The sequence below is a fragment of the Osmerus mordax genome, chromosome 18 (genome assembly GCF_038355195.1).
Source record: "Osmerus mordax isolate fOsmMor3 chromosome 18, fOsmMor3.pri, whole genome shotgun sequence".
Taxonomy (NCBI): domain Eukaryota; kingdom Metazoa; phylum Chordata; class Actinopteri; order Osmeriformes; family Osmeridae; genus Osmerus; species Osmerus mordax.
The window spans coordinates 5,765,301-5,788,517 of record NC_090067.1 but is presented as its reverse complement, the minus strand read 5'-3'; the positions used below and the strand labels follow the sequence as shown (position 1 = coordinate 5,788,517).

The following is a 23,217-nucleotide window of genomic DNA, read 5'->3' as shown; positions in this document are numbered from 1 at the left end:
GGATCAATGCCACCTCACCACTTCAGTAACCTGTAACTTGTTTTGAGAAATAAGGAATAAAGATTCAAATAAGCTTCACAAAAGAGCAAGATAGCAAGAGTATTTTTAAGCTGGAGCTAAGTTAATAATGCATCATTATCTCTTGAGGCATTTTTAAATCAAATCCAACACCAAGTCGCATTATGAGAGGTGAATGCATTAAGGTCATTAAAGAACAACCTTTAACCTACATCGGTTCTCATGACTGCAAGTATTCGAATTTGGAAATTATTATGACATGAGTCTCATTGTTTATAAATATATTCAATACTGTGGGAAATGGATTATGTCCCAAAGGTTTTTTTTTACAAAAGGGCATGGGGAAACACACATGAATGTCAAAGAGCAGGCTACAGCTAAGGACCAAAGCTAGCTGCAAAAGAGTTGTGTAAGCAGAGTTGTGTGACTATAACTTGCTGCAACACAAGAAAGATTGTTGAATACCATGGTGGTTGTTGGTCTTATATTTCACGCAGAATGTGTCGAAGCACATGGTCAGGCAAAAATAATGTATGCGGAAAAACCTGCACTAACCACGTATAAAGCATATTACAAGTTTTATTATCTGGAACTGGTTAATCAGCAAAACTGCTCACTTGCATGCAACTCATTAGTGAACACTCCTTCAGCACTTTATGGAGAAACAGTGCCCCTCAGTGGATACAACATGGGTTTACGTCTCCATCTTCTTGATACATAAGCTTCAGAACTTTTTAAACTGTCTTAAAACCAAAATAGGGCTGTCTCGAATGCAGAACTTTCTGACGATTATTGTATACTCGCCTACTGCAATTCTGACTCCAGAACGGTTTAAAAGTAGCCGACTTATCACTAAAGACACAAACACAATCACAAAATGGAAGCTGAAACTGCAAATGACCACAGGTCGAATGTTGTTGAACGTGACATATTCTGGACAAATATGGACAGGGACACAAAGTTACATAATTGCACGATTGACACAACTGGATTCAGTCAACAAAGAGAACCATTGTTAGTTTTTACGGAGTGCTATTCCAGTTATATTTACTGCATTGTGCTCACTACAACACTCAGTCTGAGCCTAGTTCAACTTTCAGCAAAGTTAGAATGATCATCACTACGATTAGGTTTGGATGGTAGGCCCACTGTTCCTGCGGATATTGAGCAACAGGCCTGTAAAGATGACACATTCAAGAGACACGTAGCCTACGTAGGCTACGAACAGATTTTTCCTGTTTTGAATTTCTTTTGGAAACCTTCCGATAATTTGAAATACATTTTTATTTGCTTGCAAATCTGACCAAGACTCAAAAATCGTTAACAATTATATTGAATAGTTTCATAGTTAATCATTGCCCAGTATTCTTTTTAATTTTTTTCTGGGTGCGGTTAGGCTATGAAAACAAATGAACTTTAGAACTTTCGAATTCTCTGTGTCATTAAATTGATAGTCTAGCGTGCTCCATCTGCAACAGGTGAGCTATGCATTGTAGGCCTGCACACTTAATGTATTAAATACTATACGTTCAAACAGAAAAAGAGGATAACCCAAAAGTTTACGTTCTCGAGTTCGCTGTACTTTCAGGAAGAGTTTCCTTCATCTCTACAGTAGGCAACCAGTCTACTGAGTCTGTTGTACCGAACGTCATTGGATGTATTATCGTGCATACTGGCGACACCACCTTTGCCTTTCAGAATAGTGCCCGTGGAAGCTGCAGCCAGTGGAAAAGGTGTGCTCAGAGTATTTTCGAGGGGGTCAACGAAGACTAGTTAAAATCTTAAGGTGAGATATCCGACGGGGGTGCCCGGTCAGTCAACTCAACAGCCATTAGGTAACTTTCAGCATATTGTTTAGGCAACCTTATCTTAGGCTGTTGTCGGGCTAAAACGAACTTTAAAAATAAGTTTAATTATGATTATTTAACATCCTAAAGGTTTCAGATCCTATTAAAATAGTGTTGCCCATTAGAATGTGGGTCTTGGCACCGGGCAGGAGATTCCAAATAAATCTAACCCGTTTGTGCCTCCAGTCGATAAACCACATTTGTGCATTAATTTGAATAATATTTGTGTTATATTGATACTAACAAGTGGAAATATAATAACAGTGTGCATGCCAATGTATTTGTCGATCGCAACAGGAAGCAAAAATCACTTGTTTAAGTTGGACTGCAATGAGTTACTTTGTTGAAATGGGATGATAAAAATGTCCTGCAGTCTGATATGACTTTCTGTTTGAGAATGTTTCTTATATTCTAAAGAAGTCACCAAATAAGGTGGTCTTATAAAGAGTTCAGGAAATGAAAAGTTGAAAGCCTACCGTGGTAATAATATACCTCATCTTATGAAACTTTGATAAGACAAAGATAAAGGTACTGGATGCATGCACCATTTGGCTGTTTTGGTTATCAATATCGATCAACATTATCTCATGCTTTCGTAGTGCACGAGTATGGGTAAAATGATTAATTTGCATGTTTTTTTTACCTCTCCTTTAGTTGCCTGGCCAAGTCCTATATGGCAACAATTGTCATGGAGAGAATTGGCCGTCTTTTTATCAGCATTCAGCAGGTCAGGCAGGTGCCTGAGATGCTCAGTACGGCTGCACCCTCCATGCCGGCCACCCTGAGGGACAGTGAGGTTCCCTGCTTCTTCAGAGAGCGCTACATCTATTCTGGCTACCGACCTCTTCATCAAGGCTGGCGCTACTACTTCTTTTCCCTCTTCCAGTGGCACAACGAGACCGTCAACGTGTGGACTCACCTGCTGGGGGCACTGTTGATCCTGGTCAAGTGGGCCCAGCTGGCCGAGACTGTGGACTTTGCCAGGGACCCCCATGCTTGGCCTCTCCTCATCCTCCTTCAGTCCTCTCTGTCCTACACCCTGAGCAGTGCTGTGGCCCACCTACTGGCGGGCAAGTCTGAGCTTTGTCACTACATGTTTTTCTACCTGGACTATGTGGGAGTGGCCCAGTACCAGTACGGCAGTGCTGTGGTGCACTTTTACTATGCTGTAGAGGAGGACTGGCATGGCTGTGTACAGGGATTCTTCATGCCTACTGCCTGCCTTCTCTGCTGCCTCTCATGCCTTGGCTGCTGCTATGGGAAATACCGCAACCACAGCCTCCCACCCTGGGTCCGCAAGGTGAGCCAGGTGATACCCTCTTCAGTGGCCTATATGTGGGACACCAGCCCAGTGTTTCATCGCCTCCTCTTCTGGCCCACAGCCAATGGCTTCAAAGATTCTTCTCTGATCTTCCACTTCGGTCAGGTTGCCTTCTTCCTCTCCAGCGCTTTCTTCTTCACCCAACCACTACCTGAGCGCTGGTTTCCAGGACACTGTGACTTTTTGGGACAGGGCCACCAGTTGTTCCATGTGTTTCTTCTCCTCTGCACCTTGTGCCAGATCCAAGCTTCCTACCTTGACTACCTGGCCCGCCGTACACTGTATGTGCACCTGCACAGAGCTGGTGAGGCTGCCTTTTTTGTAGTGTTGTATGTAGCAACCTTAGTATCCTGTGCCTTCATAGCTGCATTCATGTTCAGGAAAGTTAGACGGCTGCTTAATGATAAAGACAAATCCAAATAAAGATCAGGATACATTTATGTACATAAAGTACACTTTGCCCTGCTGGATTCTGCTAGACTTTAACCTACAACACAATTTCTGTTATATCTCTACACAGTTGTCAACTTTGGACCAAGGGATTTGGTAATGAATCTTGCGATTATTGTAATGAAATGTGTATCAATTTAGGACATGAAAATCAACCTAATATTTTGTGTTTAAGACTGAATATGGAGTGTATTCATCACTGCTGTAAAAGGGTGATTGTGATTTTAAAGTGGAGTTTCCACAACTATGGGAGAAGGTGTATGTAAGCCTAAGGGACAGAAAAATCATTCTGGAAAGGGAGCAAATTGTGGGTCAGACAACAGCTGCAGTATTACAAACTTTACAACCTAAAGTTACTTTACCCATGACCCTTACACACATTTTACACAGTATATATATATATCAGCATACCTATGTATAATGTGTTTGTATAAACACTGTATTAATGCTGGAGTACCTACTTTTGTGCCTTTTGAGATATTCACATTTGAGAAAGCCTATTATCTAACAAAATTGCATTTAAGAGGCGAATGACTCATATTTAGTGCCTTTATTGTTATTGTAGGCTGGTCTTTGTGCACTGTATCACTTTTATGTCAATGTATTAGAATGTATGATATATATTTGCGTCAATACTGTAAGCCAGTTCACCTGCCTATGTATTGTTCTTATCTACCATGGGTGTTTGTTTATAGAGTTTGTAATGGATGTATTTGTCTCTGCAGAACAAGTTTACACAATTAATATTTGGAAACAATATGTAATTCCATTGTTTTGATTCTGGATAATGTGTATGCTGATCTACGAATATGTTAACTTTTATATAATATGTTGACAGGTTTTTAAAAAACTTGTTAAAGTATTTTGGTACTTGGAAAATTGATGCTTGGACAAATATTGTGTTTCTACTTAACCCTGGGTTAGTAAGGCCAGAGCCGTCTATTGACAACCCTATGAGCTTTTCCTGATTCTCCTTCTCTTATTTGCCTGCTTTTGCACAGTGCTCTGACGTATGCCAGAGTAGAGACAGATTCTGATTGGCTCTTGGTTGGAGGTCTCCATGGTGACCTCTAATTAAACATCAGTTCTGCCAGGGGGATTTAATAAAAGAGTGAGGTTCAGCAAGTCTCTTTACTAGTCCAACATATTCTCAGTAGTATTTGTCACTGGCTTCAATCACCGTATTTGCTTATTTACTGGTATTCTGACATGAATGTCTTATCTCCATTGAATGTCATATGGTGTTGATGGTTTCAAAATCACAGTTCAAACATGAATCTTCACAAAAGTCCAGTGTTGGAAGCATTTGTCAAAATGAATTACAAATGGGCATTCACTTTTTACTACTTTGCAACTTGTAGAATGTTAATAAAAAGTACTTGAAGCCCTCAACAGATTCGATGCATTGTTTTTCACCGTCTATCACTTTCTTCTTAAAATGTTAAGGATGTTGTTATTTCAGACACAGCAAACCATCCTTGTCTGTGCTTTTTGCAAAAGAAAAGTTATTTTCCCACAGCCAATGAAATGGAAAGTAGTTACCTTCTGCCCCCTTGTGGTAATATAAACCCAAATGACACTGGCTAACAAACGTCCATACATTCTGTGACCAACACTAAATACATTATAGTGTACTTAACTATTAACAGGAGTTGGAAAATCAGCATTTGTTAAATTGATCTTTATGACTGAAACATGATGCAATTAGACATATTCCCTTACTCTTCATCTTGGGAGAAGGATAACATTGCTCTTTGAAAAGGCTAACAGTATGATATACCGGTAGGCCTCCAAAGACATATGTTGACAAGACTGGACTAGCGTTTAGACTCCAGTCTTAGATCTTTATTTTCTGAATGGTTCAGTGATTTTTGTCTCTGCCCACACAGCTCAGATTTGTGGAAATACCTGATTCAGCGGAGAAAAGATCTTGGACTCCCTCCCACATTCCCAACTGCCCAGTTCATGATGGTAGGCAACAGCCTGTGTATTTGTTGATAAATATCATACCAGATAAACATACCAATATTGCCTAGTAACATACTTGATAGTAAGGCAATTGATAGTATATGGTAAGATATTTATTGTTAATTAATCTCAATATTATGATAGTGTAGCAGTACTTTTGGTTTTTCACTAAATGTACAGCAACTATTAGTTTACAATCTCATACAAATATTGCAAGCATTGATAACTTGCAAGTCATTGGCACAGCTAGAATGAGAACTATTGGTTGTCAGGACACATACATTTCCAGCCATTCATGGCATTTACACAAAATAAGTTGTATGTCTTTCCATGATAGTCAGTTAATGGAAAATGATTGTCTGAGCTGTTAACCCCTTCATGTATGTTACAGTGTACAGACCTACATGTGTTGGTCACACAGGGTACACTCTATTTTATTATTTCTTTCAAAAATAGTAGGCCTATTGCTAACTGTGGCAAATCAAAACTGAAACACTTTTTGCAGAAAATGGTAGGCTATTTGTAGGAAATTTGTGGAACACGGGATATGCCATCAATTACATTTTGTACGGTCCCTTTAAACTACACAGCGAATAGAGGCTTTGCAGGCGCGGGCGAAAGGGGATTGTACGGCAAGTGAACTGTTCACCGAGACACACAAAGGGATTTTGAGAATTGCGAACATGGGCATCAAATTGTATTATACAACCGTCACGGCATCCAGGGAGGTAAGATCTCAATACATTTACTTTTTGATAAGATTAGGATTAACCAAGGCAATACGGATATGTCTCTGTAACAGACACACCCAATGGTCTGGCAATAGCTATACACACCACCTGAACATATATGGTCTGGATGTGTTTTTAATGGTATTTATCCCAAATATCGTGTCTTAATTTCGAATATAGTCATAAACGAGTTTTTGGAGAGTTACTGAACGAAGGGAATAGCTACATCCGCATTGAAAAACGGAAGTGTTTTGGTAACAGTTGTGCTTTAACCCTCTGTCTCATTGGAATTTGGGTGGAGATTGTCTAAACCAATATACCGTAGAACATGGATGGTTGAAATGCTATTTTAATAATATAGACACTGTAGTCTTCTGGCTTCAACATAATGTGCATCATATACCTGTACGGTGGCTCATAAGGTGTTGAAACAGGAAGAAGAAACAACCAACCAAAATACTGTACAGTCATTGGAGTTTCGGCACTCGAATGAATTTACCACCGTTAACGTTCAACCGGACTGTTTCCACAAATGTAGATTTTTAGGGCAGGCCCCTACATCTGCTATTAATTACAGAGGCATTTCACTACTTGCAGTGTCATTTCTGATTGGATAGAAATAGATGAGGCATGATGCAGTCATAAGTAGCCTAGTCATATGACTTAATAAAATCCTGACCTGCTTGAACAAACAAATCAAAATACCTACGAATAAACGCTAATCCAGTCATTGAAACAATATGGACATTTGAATATGCATTTCGACTCTACTTTCAGCGTTTTTGTAAGATTGTATGAGTACATTGCCCAACATATGCCAGGCTGCAGTTGGAGCCTGGGCTAGGCGTGGTTGCATAGCAAAGATCCCCTCCCAGCTTCCTCAATGGGGCACCAACAGATAGCACTGCCCTATTAATCATCAACCACAATAGATAAGCTCCTTAGCATTTAAAGGCAAAGTAGACCTCACCATCTACCCCCGATGTTGCCTTAATTAAGTCAGTGGTTTATATTCACAAATTGATACCCCATTGATTTTCACAAAGCAAAAACTCCATGTTTGTGTGTATGTAGGTGAAATCTCAGCAGGCGGAGGTGATGCGAATCCTGGACAGCAAAAGCATCCAGTATGAGCTCATTGACATCTCAGTGGGAGGGGAGGTACGAGATGAGATGAGGAGCAAGGCGGGAAACCCCACAGCTGTTCCACCTCAAATTTTCAACGAGGACCAGTACTGTGGGGTGAGGAAGACTGACTTGTAAAAGCTGCTTCACTGTTCTGAAATGCTTTTTCAGTTGAATTCAATTCCTTTTATTGTTCCATAAGAAAATTCAATAGATTTCTGTGATTTGTGCAAAAAAAAGTGTACATGGATGCATTTTTGTTTCCTCTTTCTTCAGAACCATGAGATGTTCTCAGAGGCAGTGGAGGAAGACACAGTGGAACAGTTTCTGAAGATGGCATGAATGCCACCTAAACCCCTGTACCCTGTCTCCCCCCCCCATTTCTCATACCCCAAGGGAGGCCCGTGAAAAACCTTCTGCCCGCTGGCGGTGCCCACCCTTCTTTGTCTCAATGCCATGATGAATGCCAAATACATACAACCAACCAATCAGAAGGCACACACAGATCTGCACCCTGAAACAGTACCATTGGACTGTAACCTAACCACTGTTAATATGATTGTCAATGTTTTGTAAGCTTTTTCTCTTTTATTTCCTTTCCTCTTCCCTTATTGGTCCATTCCTGTGTGATGTTTGAATGTCACTAATGCGTTTTAGTCCGGTTGAGATCAATGGAGTGCCTAGACACAAGATAATTAGGTCAAGTTATCTAGGTTGTGACCACATGATCACTGAAGATTACGATAATCCAGAGGCTAACATTCACTAAGGATCTTCATGATCTTCCCAAGACCAAACAAACAGTGCTTGGTCATCCCCAATCTTAAAACTGGGTTGTTTTTCTGGCCTTCAGATTCCCATGTTGTCAGAATTTATGTTTGTAATTAACAGAACTATCAAGGTGCATAATAGTATTACAAATTAACATTTAAACATTTCATTTAACTTACATCCAAACATTTAAATGAATTGCAGGCTATAATTTAAACTACAGTATTCTAGTCATAATTTCCTAGTTAAATACGTGCCAATTAATAGCTGTGAGAATATGTTTCGAAGTTGCATATTGCTGGTTATCTGAACATAAAGTCTTACTAACTTACAAACCCAGTGGCTGCTTTAATGTCTTAGATATCAACGATGATATCACAAATGATTTGGCTATAAATTTTGGGCTTTGATACTGAGTGATATGGTACAAGGTACATTGTATGGCTATTCAGGTCCTATTTCATCAATGCTATATTTACAATACTTGTCACCATGTGAAGATGCAGTGACCGTGCACAAAAAACTGCTTCCTTCTCATAATTACGACTTTTATTATTGTAGCGCACCTCTGAGTGGGTTAGAGACAGTGTTTTGTATTGAATTGATACAATCTCAGCTTTAGCAAACACCACATGGGAAGAACGAAGGCCTCACCTCTGATGGTTTTGTGTCTGCTCTGTTCTAAACGGTTTTTGCTGTATTGATAGTTGCACAAAATGTACTCTTGCTTTCAAGTATTGTATGCATCTCAGCACCTAACCCATATATTTTTGTTGTCTTTAAAACCCATTTCACCCCAGGGTTTTCTTAAGTATATATTTGGTCTTAATCACATCTTGTATATTATCCAGTCACTAGTTTCATGTGTAATATCTCTACTCAGCGATGGCACCCTTCACAGACGATGTTTGTGCACTGTATTGTCGGTTAATGGTAGTAGACGTTTTGCCTGTTATTGATGTGTAAGAGACTCATATCAACATTATTTTTTGACATTCCATGTCTCTCTTTGAGCTTCTGCTTTGCGTTTGGACCAATGCCTCTTTGGCCAAAAAATGAAAAATAAGGATGATATGCCGTTGTCTTCCAAGAAGATTGTGAAAAGTGATTTATGGATCAAATAAAATTAACGAACAAAATATGTTGTGTGGAGAGCCTCTCAATTAAACATAGCAATGGGATAATGAAGAAGAAAATGTTGTAGGAAACTGAAAGAAAGCACAGATATACATAATACATGCACTCATCTGTCGAAGTGACACACATTACTGAAGTCTCAAGACATGGCTTCTGAATTTCCCTCTCCATTGCTGTCAACATCTTACTGAGGAATGTGACAGGAGCCTGTGTCTGCACCCACTTTTTTAATTAGCACACTTTGAGTTTATTTCTCACCACATCTGATGAAATAGGCTACTCACTGAAAATAATCTTCAGTGGTAACAAAAAAGGTATAAGCACTGTTACATAGTGGGCATGACGTGTTTGTCTCAAAACTGTTTTGTTTTTTTGTCACCTAATAGGTGGCACCATAGACTAATGGCACTATATGTTGTCTAAAGTGAGTGGTGGTAGTGTCCTTTGCCGCCGCTCGTTTTGGCAGTGGCAGTAGTGAGCGGGCTCCTAGCTTTGTCAACTCTTTAAGTGTAGAGCAAGGAGGCCTGGAAAGAAGGAAAGAACTGTCACTTCTGCAAAATAATTGACAGCCTTTTCTTACAGCAAGCATACTTGCGTTATTGCTCCTGTGAAGGTAACAGAAATTGGCAACAAATATGTTATTTTATGTCAACACATTTAATATTGGCAGGTCCGTAGATGTCGTCTACGGCTTGCCAAATATGAAGGCTAACGATAGCTACGTAGACTAGCTGTATCTAGCTAATGTTTTTAGCATGTAACTATATTGGCTTGCCCTTGTTATGCTATGCCTGAAAGCTTTAGCAGTTTTATTTAAAGCATTTGTTGTAAGGGCGATAAACGGAACATGTGAGTTAAAATTAACTTTGCAATTGTCAAGCTCTCTTGGTGTCATTTGTAGAAGCCTGTGTTTTATGAATGAACGGCGCGTCACTACTAGTGTGTGATTCGCAGACATCATTCAGATTAAACTCCATCAGCTGTCATGCTCGACCTTTCGTTGTCAAAGGAAAACAGAAGCCTGGCGAAGTTTACGACCTTTTTAGATATTTAGATTATAATATAATTGTAGTATAGGCCTAGTATAATTATAGAGTTATTTGTATTAAAAGCACCATGGTTTCTTCTCTACTGTCGATGAATGTATTTACGATTCCGCGTAGGCTCGCAGATTAGGTTTGAAACATTTAATGCAAATTGTATATTTACAGCCTCATGAAGACATGAGTGTCCCAGACTACATGCAGTGTGCGGAGGACCACCAGACGGTTTTAGTGGTGGTCCAGCCCGTTGGCATCGTGCCAGAGGACCAGTTCTTCAAGATCTACAAGCGCATCGCCAGCACGAGCCAGGTGAGCATTCGGGACTCCCAGCGTCTGCTCTATGTCCGCTACCGCCACCACTACCTGCCAGAGAACAACGAGTGGGGCGACTTCCAGACCCACCGCAAGGTTGTGGGCCTCATTGCCGTGACCACCTGCGCCTCAGCCAAGGAGTGGCCACAGACGTCGGACCGCTTCCATGCACAGAAGGAGGTGTTCGGCTCAACGCTCTACGACTCGCGCCTGCTAGTGTTCGGGCTCCAGGGAGAGATTGCCGAGCAGCAGCGCACAGATGTGGCTTTCTACTCCAGCTACGACGAGTGCCTCGATGTGGAGAAGAGGGTGGAGGACTTTGTGCAGTCTATCTTCATTGTGCTGGAGTCCAAGAGGTTGGACCGGGCCACTGACAAGTCTGGAGACAAGATACCACTGCTCTGTGTTCCTTTTGAGAAGAAAGACTTTGTGGGTCTAGACACTGATAGCAGGTGAGTGGTTTTCTTTTACAACCGAATTGAAGGGAGTTTGGGAATGCTGCCAACTTCCAAATGAGCTACACAGGATTATTGTTTGATGGATATTAACCAGAACAGCTTTAATCGAATTGGAAGATTCCTTGTCAGTTCAAAGTAGACATGTTTTATTGGGGTGGATGAGATTTGTTGTGTTTTTTTTGTCATGATGCTCATACAATGTTGCTAAGGGCAACCTTCGTGTCTTCCTCTATGACAAATCTCTTTTGATTTTGCTTCTTTCCGTTTCGTTGTTTATCCTCGTTTATTTGTCTTTCTCTTTTTTTTTCTTTCATACTGTCCTGTGAGTTTATTGTTGGGTGTGAAAAGGTGAGCCGTTAGACACATAGCTTATTAAGCCATCCCAGCCCCATCAGCTTAAGCCCTGCCCCACCACCAAGACGCCCCCCTGCTCTGTCAGTGCTCTCGTGCATGGGTTCACAGCTGAACACCAAACCCATCCCTCCTCCTCCTACGATACGAGGGTGAAGGGGATGGAGGAGGAGCTGAGGTTTGGATTTGCTGAGCGCCTGACAAAGAAAGCAGCGAGGGCTAGACCTCGATGTATGGGAAGGTTAAGTGTTCCTTGAACTCGATGTAGCCTAGCAGTAGCAACACACTGTTTCCGACATGAATCGCGCGTGATTCATGGAGGGAGGCATCGAGTTTGGCTTCTTTGCACCTGTTCATGGAAACATACGTTTCACAAGGCCATCTAATCCGTTATCGATCGGATCATCTCGAATGTATTTGGAGCTATCTAGTTCCTGTAGTGTTCGAATTCAATTCAATTCACTTTATTGATCCCAACGGAAATTCAAGAAAAGGGAATTAACTAAAGTTCCTACATTACTACTTTGACACTATCACATTCCACTGTTCTGCAGGTTTGACGTCAAAGTCTGATTCAGTTCATGTTTGCTCTTAACCTTCCCACTCGACTCCCTGTCCCACTCAGACACGTCCGAGGTCTTGCACAATTGGCCCCCTATTCTTTGTTGTGTTGATGTTGTCCTTCTCCTTAATATTTATGCGCAAGACTTCGCGATGTTTTATTCTCCTTTTGCTCGTGCTATCTTATCCAGCCCCACATACACCCCCTTTTAACTGACATCATTTAACGGCGAGTCTCCTTCGCAGACCTCTACCAAATTATACCCTGGTAAGATGAAATATGAGAACAGGAGTAAGGCAAACACCTTTTTGCGGAACCATCCAGAATGAGAGTAATTGTCACGCAACTGCTGTGCAAGAATTTAAAAAATATATATATCATTAGCTATCCAGCACAGCCGACGAGGCTTCCTCTTATGCTGTCTAATACCAAGTCATTACAATGAGTTTGGGCGTAAGGTTACCACCCACCCTTGTCAGTGTGCTGGTATGTGTTAGTGTGCATGTGACAAGGCCTTCCTCCTCCTCTTCCTCCCCTTCCTCAGGCACTATAAGAAGCGCTGCCAGGGTCGGATGAGGAAGCACGTGGGCGACCTTTGTCTGCAGGCGGGCATGTTGCAGGACGCCCTGGTCCACTACCACATGGCCGTGGAGCTCCTGCGCTCCGTCAACGACTTCCTGTGGCTGGGGGGTAAGCCTGAGAAGAGACCAAGTTGTCTCTTTCTCAAACCGACGCCTCAAACTGCAACGTGCTCTGTTGAAATGACTACCTACCTCCCAGGGTTGTGTTTCTCATCTACACAGACACATAGGAACACTCTTGTATGCCATGTCATGTGTTGGTCATCGACCTGTTAAGTTAATGCCAGGGTGACGTCACTGACCGTCGGATTGCAACTATGTCTTGTCTCCAGCTGCTTTGGAGGGATTGTGTTCGGCCTCGGTCATATTCCACTACCCAGGGGGCACTGCAGGCAAGGCTGCCGGACGCAAACCCAGCATCTCCCAGCCTGCGGATGCTGGGAAGAGACACCGGCCAGGTAAGCTCCTCGAGCCTGCGACGGCCCCGAGTGTGCTGTCAGCCCTGATGTCTCGGGAACGAGTCGCAGTTGAATGGCAATTGGAGCGAGAGGAAATGTCGCGGCTTGTTGTGTGGCCCAAACCAGCAACTCCCACTTTGCGGTGCTTTGCTCAGCCCTGCAGCTTTTTGTTTTTGCTCGACAGGACATCATCACCAACTGACAGAATACCCTGTTTTACCCCAACAACCTAACCCTTCTTCAATATTTAATACAAATAACATCTTTCTTTACTCAGTAATTAACATGTTTATTAAAATCACACCTACCTTTAACTCATAGATACACACAACAGTGGCGTATATTATTGACTTAATTTTATGAAAAGTTTGGCTTTATTGACAGTTTAGTTTGAACCGGAAATAAATATGTAATATCCTCCTTTAAGATAATTAACATGCTACATGTCTTTCCCAAAGTTGCGAAGGTCCCAACTGCTTCAGTTCTGTTCCTGTAGTTCAGCTAAACAGTATTCCTAGTTCAGATAGAAGCTGGGTAGAATCCAGTCATGGTCTGCCTGGAAGCCCTCAGGCATGGCTCTAAGAAAGCAGAGCCAGGACTTCAACTAACACTGCTTTGATGAAGTGCACCATGTGTCATGGAGTGAACCTGCACTCTCTCTCTCTGTCTGTCTGTAGGGGCACAGGAGGTTCTCATTGACCCAGGTAGGGTATGCCACACTAACCGGTGTAGCTGTAGTCATCTACTCCCTTTTGCTTGTAGCCCTCCATGCGCTCATATGCCCTGTGTGTGTGTGTGTGTGTCAGTATATGTTTTTGTTGTGGGTTTGGTTGGTATTACATTCCACTCTATCTGCACTATTTGATTCTATTGATTTTTGCTACTGAATTCCCTTCACCCCTACTCCCCACCTGCACCCCCCACCCCCCTTACTGCAGGGTTAACCTGTGTAGTAATTTCACAAATTCTTCTGTTAGGTCAGTGATCAGGATCCTAAAAATCTTGACCCTGACAATTGCAATACACGGCTGTAATCTGAAATGATCAGTTGATGATTTTCGTGCCTTAAGGCATTTTCAGCGCTTTCTTTATGGTCCCATTTTACAGTTGGGAAGCTTGGGTGCTTCATATGTATCCTGGTAACTATAGTTGATCCTCCAATACAATTTTAAAGAGCAAAGATAAGTCACCAGAAGGTGGCAATGTTGCTGTGGGAATATACAGCAGGCACTCAATGCTGTAAGGATGCTACTTCAGCCTTTAAGTTTGACTGGAGCCTTCAGATACAATGCAGATTCATTGGCCACACATTTGTAATTGGGCAGTGAACGGGAAGTGGAGTCCTTCTCTCTCTCCAAGATAATGTTTCATAAACGTTTTTTTTCAATTGCTTGCATAAAAGAGAAATGTCGGTGTAATGTAATCCTTGCTACAGTGACGTAACACCCGCCTCTCGTTATTCACCTGGTGTCATCAGAGTGACAGTATCACGTTGTTGCCATGGACCCGACTGTTGCCAGGCAATGCACTCTCAATCGGAAGTTATATTCTGATCAGAATGGTCAAATAATAATCCAACCAAATCAAGATTTATTAGTAATTTTATTAATAGAAATGACCAAGAATGCTTTTTTGATCACAATTACCAAATTTACCAACTTATCCTGGATCACTGTCCCTGTTAACTTGACAACAGTTGATTAGAGCTAACAAAAATTGAATGGCCTTTCAAAAATATATTATTTCTTTGCCAGCTTCTCTTTCTCTTGAAATGTGTGCGCCATTACAGAGTTTGCCATTTCATTTGAGGTCACCTCTCTTTAAATGACATGGATGAGGATCTTACACTAAACACAGTGCCCCTATGTGCACTGGAGCCTCCTGAGTTGACGCTGAGCACGGTAGTGAACACGGTCCCTTCAGAACCGCCCGTTGATTGAACTCAAGGTGTCCTTGTGGAGTGTTTGGGATGTTGATCCCGGTTGATCACTTTGTGTGCATGTGGTCCTCCGTAGTGATTGGTGTTTGATGTTTTAGATAGCAAGGCGCTGGTTCTCTGGTCCCCCATCTCCCTCCTCCCCCTCATTTTTTACGACTGTCTGCAGCAGAGCAGTTGATTGGTGGATGAGTCTGGCACGGAACAGTCTGGATGTTAGATGTTTTATCTCATTGTTCATGACTTTCTATCTTCTGGAGTACAGGTGCCCTCACAGCCAATGGGATCAGTGCAGACACCAGCACTGAGATCGGCCGCGCCAAGAACTGTCTAAGCCCAGAGGACATCATAGAGAAATACAAGGAGGCCATTTCCTACTATGGCAAGGTATTCAGCTAGAGCCTGTTATGCTACACTATGCAGATACAGTCGACTTGACTCACAAACCGACACACTGTCCCTGAAATGTGAAAGTCATTTATTTTGAAAGCATTACGTAACTGCAGGTTATGCAGGTGATTCTCTATATGGTAGGAAATGATGCTCATAACCACCAGGGGTCAGGGATTAGCCTGGTATCCATGACGTCTGTAAGTCTTTGAGGGACCATAGGTGTGTGTGTGCCCAGGCTGTAAACAAACCAGCAAATGCTGACTGCAGTTGAATGTGTTTGATTGCAGTCAAAAAGCGACGACCGGCCTGAAATGTTCTCACTATTTACGACACGAACTCTGGTCTTAAATCTATTCTTCCCATATTGTAGTGCACACGCATTATAATCATACCCCTTGGTGGACTTATCGCTTGTCTTCATGTCTCTATTAAAATATAGCTCCTCTAACATTTATCAAGGTAGCCGTAATGCTATGGGAAAGTTAAACAAGCACACTATCTTAATACACCATTCAGAGGCAGCGCTGTGCTTTATCTCCATTATTATAATTGCCTTTTTGCACTGACCTCCCCTGGCCCCTTTACCTGTTACTGCTTCATCCAAAATTAAATAACATCTCGGCACTGGCCTATTCCGACGTTAATTGAATTTTAATAAGGCGACTATGGGGTTGAGGCGGTGAGGAGGGGGTGGGAAGTTCTGTATAGAAGAAAAAAAAAACAGTCTGTGGATGTCTCTGCAGCTCTGCCTCAGGTTTGCTCCTCATCAGATCTGCTGTTCAGGCACTGATTTGAAATGTCAAGAGAGACAGACCAGTGAGTGGACGAGCTCAGAGGGTCGTTTTGGGCCGCAGACTCACGGCTCACTGTGCAAGTCCTGTAATGCGGGTGGCGACTGATGAGCTTCTGTCTTATGATGATGGGAAAACATTCATTTCGATTATGCCTGGAGGACTCACGGTAGCCCTCATTGATTATTCATTTTTTCATTATTGCTGCGCTGAGCTGGGCCCTGACTCCTCTGCTGTCGTTGTCTACCCTCTCCCCAGTACAAGAACGCAGGCGTCATCGAGCTGGAGGCCTGCGTTAAGGCAGTTCGGGTGCTGGCCATTCAGAAGAGGGCCATGGAGGCCTCGGAGTTCCTCCAGAACGCCGTCTACATCAACCTGGGCCAGGTAAGACAGCCCCCCATGAAGCCCCCTCTGGGAGGGGGTGCATCTTAGCCAGCATCCCTGGGATTTGGTCTGCACCACCAGAGCTTTAATGCGTATCACTGGACTGGCAGCCTGGAAACTGACAAACAGCACTATTTTGAGGCTCGACAGCGAGGACACTATGTAGGCGTCGGTCTCCATAAGAGAGTCCCGGTTACGCAAGCCCCTGTCCCTGCTCGCTGTTCTGTGTCGCATTATTCTCACCGCCTTTACAGGAAAGCTTTCTTTTACAAGAATCCCATCAGAGCCTCTCAAGCCAACCTCAACCAAAATAAGACACTGACCAAAGAGCCCAAAAAAGCATTTAATCAAATTTCACAGTTCAGCAGCTCCCCCCTAACGTCCTCGAAGCCTCGCTATCGAGGAAACGTCCTTCCCGCACGAGCGGGAGAACGTTTCTCAAACACCGGTGTGCTGCTCACAAGTGTGCGTGTCTCACAAGGCTTCCTCTTGTGTCCCTAGCTCTCCGAGGAGGAGAAAATCCAGCGCTACAGCATCCTGTCCGAGCTCTACAACCTGATCGGCTTCCACCGCAAGTCGGCCTTCTTCAAGCGCGTGGCCGCCATGCAGTGTGTGGCGCCCACCATCCCAGAGCCGGGCTGGAGGGCCTGCTACAAGCTGCTGCTGGAGACCCTGCCGGGTTACAGCCTCTCCCTCGACCCTAAGGACTTCAGCAGGGGTGGGTACCCGGAGGAGGCACCGCGGGGAAAGCTTTTCCCAAAAGCCCGACGTGTGTGTGACTGACGGCTTGGAAATGCGTGTGCAATGTGGATGGACAATTGGCCGCTCTCTCTCTCTCTCTCTCTCTCTCTCTCTCTCTCTCTCTCTCTCTCTCTCTCGCGCTCTCTCTATCTCTCTCTCAATTTTGCGACACACACACACGATCCTAAATGTCAATACGCGGAGAGAACAGAAATCTCTGGCATGGCCTGCCCATGCTTTACTTAAAGTATCATCCTCTGAAGATGGGTATCGTCGGGGGTAATACGCTATCCGTGCGCCACTTTGTTTTCACAGAGAGACTCAATTGAGACCTGACCCAGGTCTTTGATAGGCTCTCAGGTTTGCTGTAGCGAGGTCCTCATGATAAGCTTCTCTGTACTGCAGACTCTCAACCTTCACCTCACGCACCCACTCATCTTAGAGGGTTTGGAAACAAAAGAAGCCCTTCCCAGGGAATACAAAGGCTCGAGGTCATCCATATTTGTCCTTGTGATGCTCGTTCAGAGGACACACTTGGGGAGAGTTTTCACAAGGGCACTGTTGACCCTCCCAGTCCACTTTTGCCAGGTGGATCCGTCAATGGAGGAACGTAAAAGATTTTCAATGCAAGAAATATATAAAATGGAGTACTCTGTAGTCAGAGAGGAGCTTTTCAACCGTTGTCTAGAATGCTATTTTCAATCCACCTACGCCTACACACAGTCAACAGTGGTGCTTGTTAACACCCGAGTGCCTGTTGACTATTGATTCGGTTGCAAAAGAGAGTATGTAAAAATAACTCCTCAGAATAGCTCTTAACACAGCAAACCAGTGAGCACTGTTCCAAACACCACCAAAGAGTCCTAGCTTGTGATATGCAGGCAGAAAGGCTGCATGCTGGACTCTGTACTGTAAGACGGTAAGATGTCCACTCTCCTGCTCAGTACATGATGGCCAGTGAAAGAGGGTTCCAGAAAGCCTTGCTTCTCCCCTGGGAGCCCTTAGTGGCGTGATGGAGAAAGCTGCGCGAGGTGATTGCTAGTGCTCCGAGAGAGTTGAGAGGAGTGAGTTTATCGAACTGTAGAAGGTGGAGGATGGGAGAGAGAAAATGGGGACTCAATAGCGCATTCCGATAGCGGCAGCAGTGGCTTGAGATATTGAGAAGCGAATGGGCTTTTAATTGGCCCGGGAGCCCTTTTCACGACTCCTCAATTACCAGGGTGAGAGGGAGAGAGAGCCCATCTCTATTCCCGTATTTATTTTTTTACCTCCCTTGCCCGTGCTCTCTTTCTCTCTATATATTTCTCTCTCTCTCTCTCTCTTTGTTCTGTCAAACAGTATTACTACAACCTTGCAGTGTTTCACATACCCCCGACTCAGGGATTTCATTATCCTGCTGTGTGGAATGCCATCACTGTTCACATTGAAATGACAACGAAGACCGTAACATCCGGCCAGTCCTACAAAGGGGCCACTAATTCTCTGAGAAAAAGGTACGGTGGCTTTTGACTCAGCCAGCACGTGACAGGGGCGATTGCTTGGCGGTGGCACCGCTGTCATTATCTCGGTGGTGTGCTAATTGGATTGCCAGACACTCTCAATCCCACCTCGCAAAATACCACAGATGAAGTCATTTTGTCGTAGGGGAAAAACGACAGGCACCAGTAAAAAAAAAAAGAAGAAAAAAAACGAAAAAAAAACATGACAGTGTCCTCTGGATTATTGCCCTCCAGATAAGCACTGGCTTCACTAGAAATCACTGGCAGACAGGTGGAAGCACTCTATTTTTAGCCTGCTTAGTGGGCGCTGTTTCGCACAGAAAAGAAATGGCTTACGAAGGATTTGCATTAATAGTTTTTCAGATGACAGAGAAAGTCAGTACGAATTAATAATATCCCTGGTACAGAAAATGCTGATGGCTGACAAGCATCTCGGGCACGATTTCCTCTCTGAATTGTTGCTGCTCAGGGAATAGTATTTTATTTACTGGAATCTCAGAAGTCTAATTTTATTTTATTTTTCTCTCTCTCTCGGTGAAAGTACACTGACAGCTGAGAGAGGAACAGAGGGTCTGTGGGGAGGGTAAGGGGGTGGGGGGTGGGCTGACTGGCTGGCTGGCAACCTTATGTAACAAGACCCATCCGTGCGCTCCATAACACTGGATGTCAGGCTAAAATGCCATTAAGATGTCTGGTGGATGTGGATTCCTCTGCAGAGAAAACAGCGTTGCCTGAATGAATGCCATGGTTCTGCAGCTCAAGCGTTGATCTGTTATGGGAAGGCTGGCATTTTAAAAGCTGGGAGCTGCTCCATGAGCTGTGGCGGTGCTGTGTAAACCGTGGAGTACGCGTTGCTGAAAGGGGATCACGCTGAGTTAAAAGCACATACAAACATATCATGTCAGGGGAGAGAGGTTGTGGTGGTTTAATTGCACGTGGAGGCCCACTGGATACACAAGTGTTTTAATCCTGGTTGCGTCTGTTTATGGAACATTGGTGGCTTATTCCAGGTGTGCAAACTTACTTCATGTAAACGTGATTGCATCTGTGAGTTGAAATGTGCTTGTTTTTGTCTCTGTCTCTGTCTCTGTCTCTCTCTCTCTCTCTCTCTCTCTCTCTCTCTCTCTCTCTCTCTCTCTCTCTCTCTCTGTCCTCTCTCTCTCTCTCTCTCTCTGTCTGTCCTCTCTCTCTGTCTGTCCTCTCTCTCTCTCTCTCTCTCTCTGTCCTATCTCTCTCTCTCTCTCTCTCTCTCTCTGTCTCTCAGGGTCTCACTGTGGCTGGGCGGCAGTGCAGATGCGTCTCCTCCACGAGCTGGTGTATGCGTCGCGGCGTATGGGCAACCCCGGCCTGTCTGTTCGCCACCTGTCCTTCCTCCTGCAGACCATGCTGGACTTCCTGTCAGACCAAGGTCAGTCGTAGACACCCGCTGGCCAGCTGTGCCGTTCAGAAATCCCTCAATCCACCTGTTATCCCTCACAAGGGGGAGAGACACTGCCTGTAATGTTGAACTTGTTTTATATTATATTTTGTATATATATATATATATATATATATATATATATATATATATATATATATATATATATATATATATATATATATATATATATATATATATATATATATATATATATAACTAGTTTCTTCATATTCATTGAATTCTGCGGATTTCACTTTAAATCCAGGTCCATTCTCTCGTCCTGCGCTTCACTTAGTACACTGTTATGCTTTGCATTTAACAGCCGGTGATGCTTAACCAAGTCAGCCTGGGCTGTGGGGACTGTTGGGAGTGTGTAGTTGGACCAGATATCCTCTTGGACTCAGGAGATTCAGTAGTCACCCAAGCAGTCCAACAGATGCTCCACTGACCACACAATGGAGGCCAATGTACTGTAATCCTTTTCTGGAGGCAGAGGGAGAGGGAGAGGGAGGGGGGAGGGGGGAGGGGGAGGGGGGAGGGGGAGGGGGAGGGGGAGGGGGAGGGGGAGAGAGAGACATTGTAGGGAGGGAGCAGAAAGAGTAAGGAGAGAGCCAGCTGCATGAAATATTCATCACTGTCAGCAAGGGACTGCTGCTGCTCTCAGGGCATGCTCCCATCTTCCTCGCATCCTCGGTTTTGCCCCTTATGGAATATATGTAGCACTTCCCGCCTTCATATCTCTGGGTGAAAATACAAAAGGGAAACGTATTATAATGGAGAAAACGCCTGCCCTCTGTAGACTCTCCAGTTAGGAGCACGAAAAAAACGATGTGACATTCTTACTTCATCCATCCTCATTCACTAGAAGAAGAAACCCCCTCCTCTATAAGCTACACTGAATGCCTGAGTAGCTGTATTACAGACAAAAAAAAGCACCAAAAAAACCAAAAAACCACTCATGAGTTGGGTTGTGAATAGTGGCTTTTTGCAGACTGTGTGTAATAGTCCATGCAAACATGTCTGCTGTAAACTGTGGTTGCACCCCCCCCCCCCCCTCCCACCCCAAGTGTTATGTCACTAGCTGTTGGAGGTTATTGCAGGTTGCTGTATCCCAGCATGCCATGGGGCTGCATGGCCCCTCGCTGGGCATTCTGCGTGTGTGTGTGTGAGGTGGTAAATGTAAAACACCAGAGCTGTGAGAGACCCCCCCCCCCCCCTCACACACACACTCACAGAGTCCTGCTCCATCCAGTTAAAACCCTGGTTCTTTAATCCCCAGCCATGGCCACCATGGGGGGTGCGGGCTGCTGGACAGACATGTGGTGAGGTACTGGGGGAGCCTCACAATGTTGAGAGTGGTCTTTGACTGGTGTGAGAGAGACCAGAGAGGAGAATGCAGGCCAAGAGCCCAGGTGCAGAAAGGGTTAGCCAAAGTGCTTATGGACCTCTTACTGCCCTTTCTCTAGGACCCGGGAACCCCCCGTCGTTTGAGGTTGTTCCTCAAGCATCTCGCCCTGTTTATAGGATGGGTACATTTTCACATTTACATTTAGTCATTTTAGCAGACGCTCTTATCCAGAGCGACTTACAGTAAGTACAGGGACATTCCCCCGAGGCAAGTAGGGTGAAGTGCCTTGCCCAAGGACACAACGTAATTTTGCACGGCCGGGTATCGAACTGGAAACCTTCATATTACTAGCCCGATTCCCAAACCGCTCAGCCACTTGACTCCCTCCCTGGGTGGACTTGCATTTGCACACACCTCTGTTTCACAGGTGGATGCTGCTGTGTGGGGAGTTGAGTGGGTAGCATTTCCTATGGACTCTCAGAAGCAGTCAAACCTTTTTAGATTGATCATTTTCAATATAATCCTCCCCACTTGAGCTCCTGCACCCCTCAGGACCATTCTGTCCCTCAACCTAATTGTGTTTGAAGGTAAACACGATTAAATTCTTGGAACTCACAATTACAATGTTCCCTTTTAGCACCCTGTTAGTCATTATTCACTGTTTTAATGTCAGCCGCCAATCCAGCATTAGGAAAGGCAAAGCCTTTGATTTTCTGGTTGTGGACTCTTTCAAAGACCTTTTCGTGGTAGCAGCTTTTTCAAGTCTTCGCTGGTAACGTAAAAAAAAAAAAAAAGCCTCAAATGTTTTATTTAAGCCTACCTCTGTAGGCAGGAATCGAAGATAGCTCTTAACTGCACTGCCTGTGGGTCATGAGAAGGTGATCAGGCACAGCTAATTACCGCAGTGTCATGCTGTCGTTCTCCTTCACTATGTAGCCTCAGGATCGCTGGGAAGGATGGAGAGGTGTAATAAAGATAGAGAGAGAGAGAGAGCTAGAGGAGATGGGAGCTAGAGCTAGAGGAGATGCATCAACTGAAAGAGAAAAATGAAGAGGAGGGGGTAAAGGTGTGTGAGCGATGAGAGAGAAGAGAGGGGAGAATACTTTGTATGGTTGACTCAGAGAAACGAGGTTGTAATCAATATGTTTCGCTCGTTTCGTATACGTTGCGAGGAAACTATGATTGAGTGTGATGGGTTGCCGTCCCTGATATATATGGAGTGAGAAAAGTACTGTAATGTAAGGACTTTAGTTGAAACTATTCTTAGAAATGATTGTGAAAATGATGGGATCTAGTAGCTGAAGCCCATGGTCTGTGACCGTGAGCAGAGATGAGATCAGTTTGGCCCAGTTGAGCAGTGCTATTGCTGGCATACTGCTCCCAACTGTACAAAAAGACTACTCCACATCCAGATGGCAGATAAAAAGCACTTTAAGAAGTTCTTCTCATCTCTTCTCAACTCTCCGTCACGAAAGGCACTGTAAGTGGTGAGTGCGGTTATCGTTGAAATAAGGATCACTGCCTCTTGAACCAGCCCCAACCGTTCATGAGGGTATTCTGAGCTGTAACTTG

General features: G+C 43.9%; 3 protein-coding genes across 3 annotated transcripts in view; all 3 read left to right on the top strand.

Annotated features, from left to right (window-relative positions):
- The first annotated feature begins 2,535 nt into the window (after positions 1-2,535).
- Positions 2,536-5,016, top strand: paqr7a (progestin and adipoQ receptor family member VII, a). The gene has a single exon (XM_067255789.1). It carries the CDS (start codon positions 2,539-2,541, stop codon positions 3,607-3,609), a length of 1,071 nt encoding a protein of 356 aa, XP_067111890.1. The 5' UTR covers positions 2,536-2,538; the 3' UTR covers positions 3,610-5,016.
- A 1,208-nt stretch (positions 5,017-6,224) lies between these two features.
- On the top strand, positions 6,225-8,445 carry sh3bgrl3 (SH3 domain binding glutamate-rich protein like 3). Its single transcript, XM_067255788.1, has 3 exons — positions 6,225-6,332; positions 7,410-7,577; positions 7,737-8,445. Exons 1-3 carry the CDS (start codon positions 6,288-6,290, stop codon positions 7,800-7,802), a joined length of 279 nt encoding a protein of 92 aa, XP_067111889.1. The 5' UTR covers positions 6,225-6,287; the 3' UTR covers positions 7,803-8,445.
- Positions 8,446-9,883: 1,438 nt separating this feature from the next.
- trappc9 (trafficking protein particle complex subunit 9) overlaps positions 9,884-23,217 on the top strand; it is a gene marked incomplete in the record, with an annotated part of 109,879 nt that continues 96,545 nt past the window's right edge. The window contains 8 exon segments of the mRNA XM_067255484.1: positions 9,884-9,981; positions 10,580-11,175; positions 12,639-12,784; positions 13,008-13,133; positions 15,335-15,456; positions 16,512-16,637; positions 17,139-17,355; positions 20,142-20,285. Of these exon segments, the coding sequence (XP_067111585.1) occupies positions 10,592-11,175; positions 12,639-12,784; positions 13,008-13,133; positions 15,335-15,456; positions 16,512-16,637; positions 17,139-17,355; positions 20,142-20,285 (1,465 nt within the window).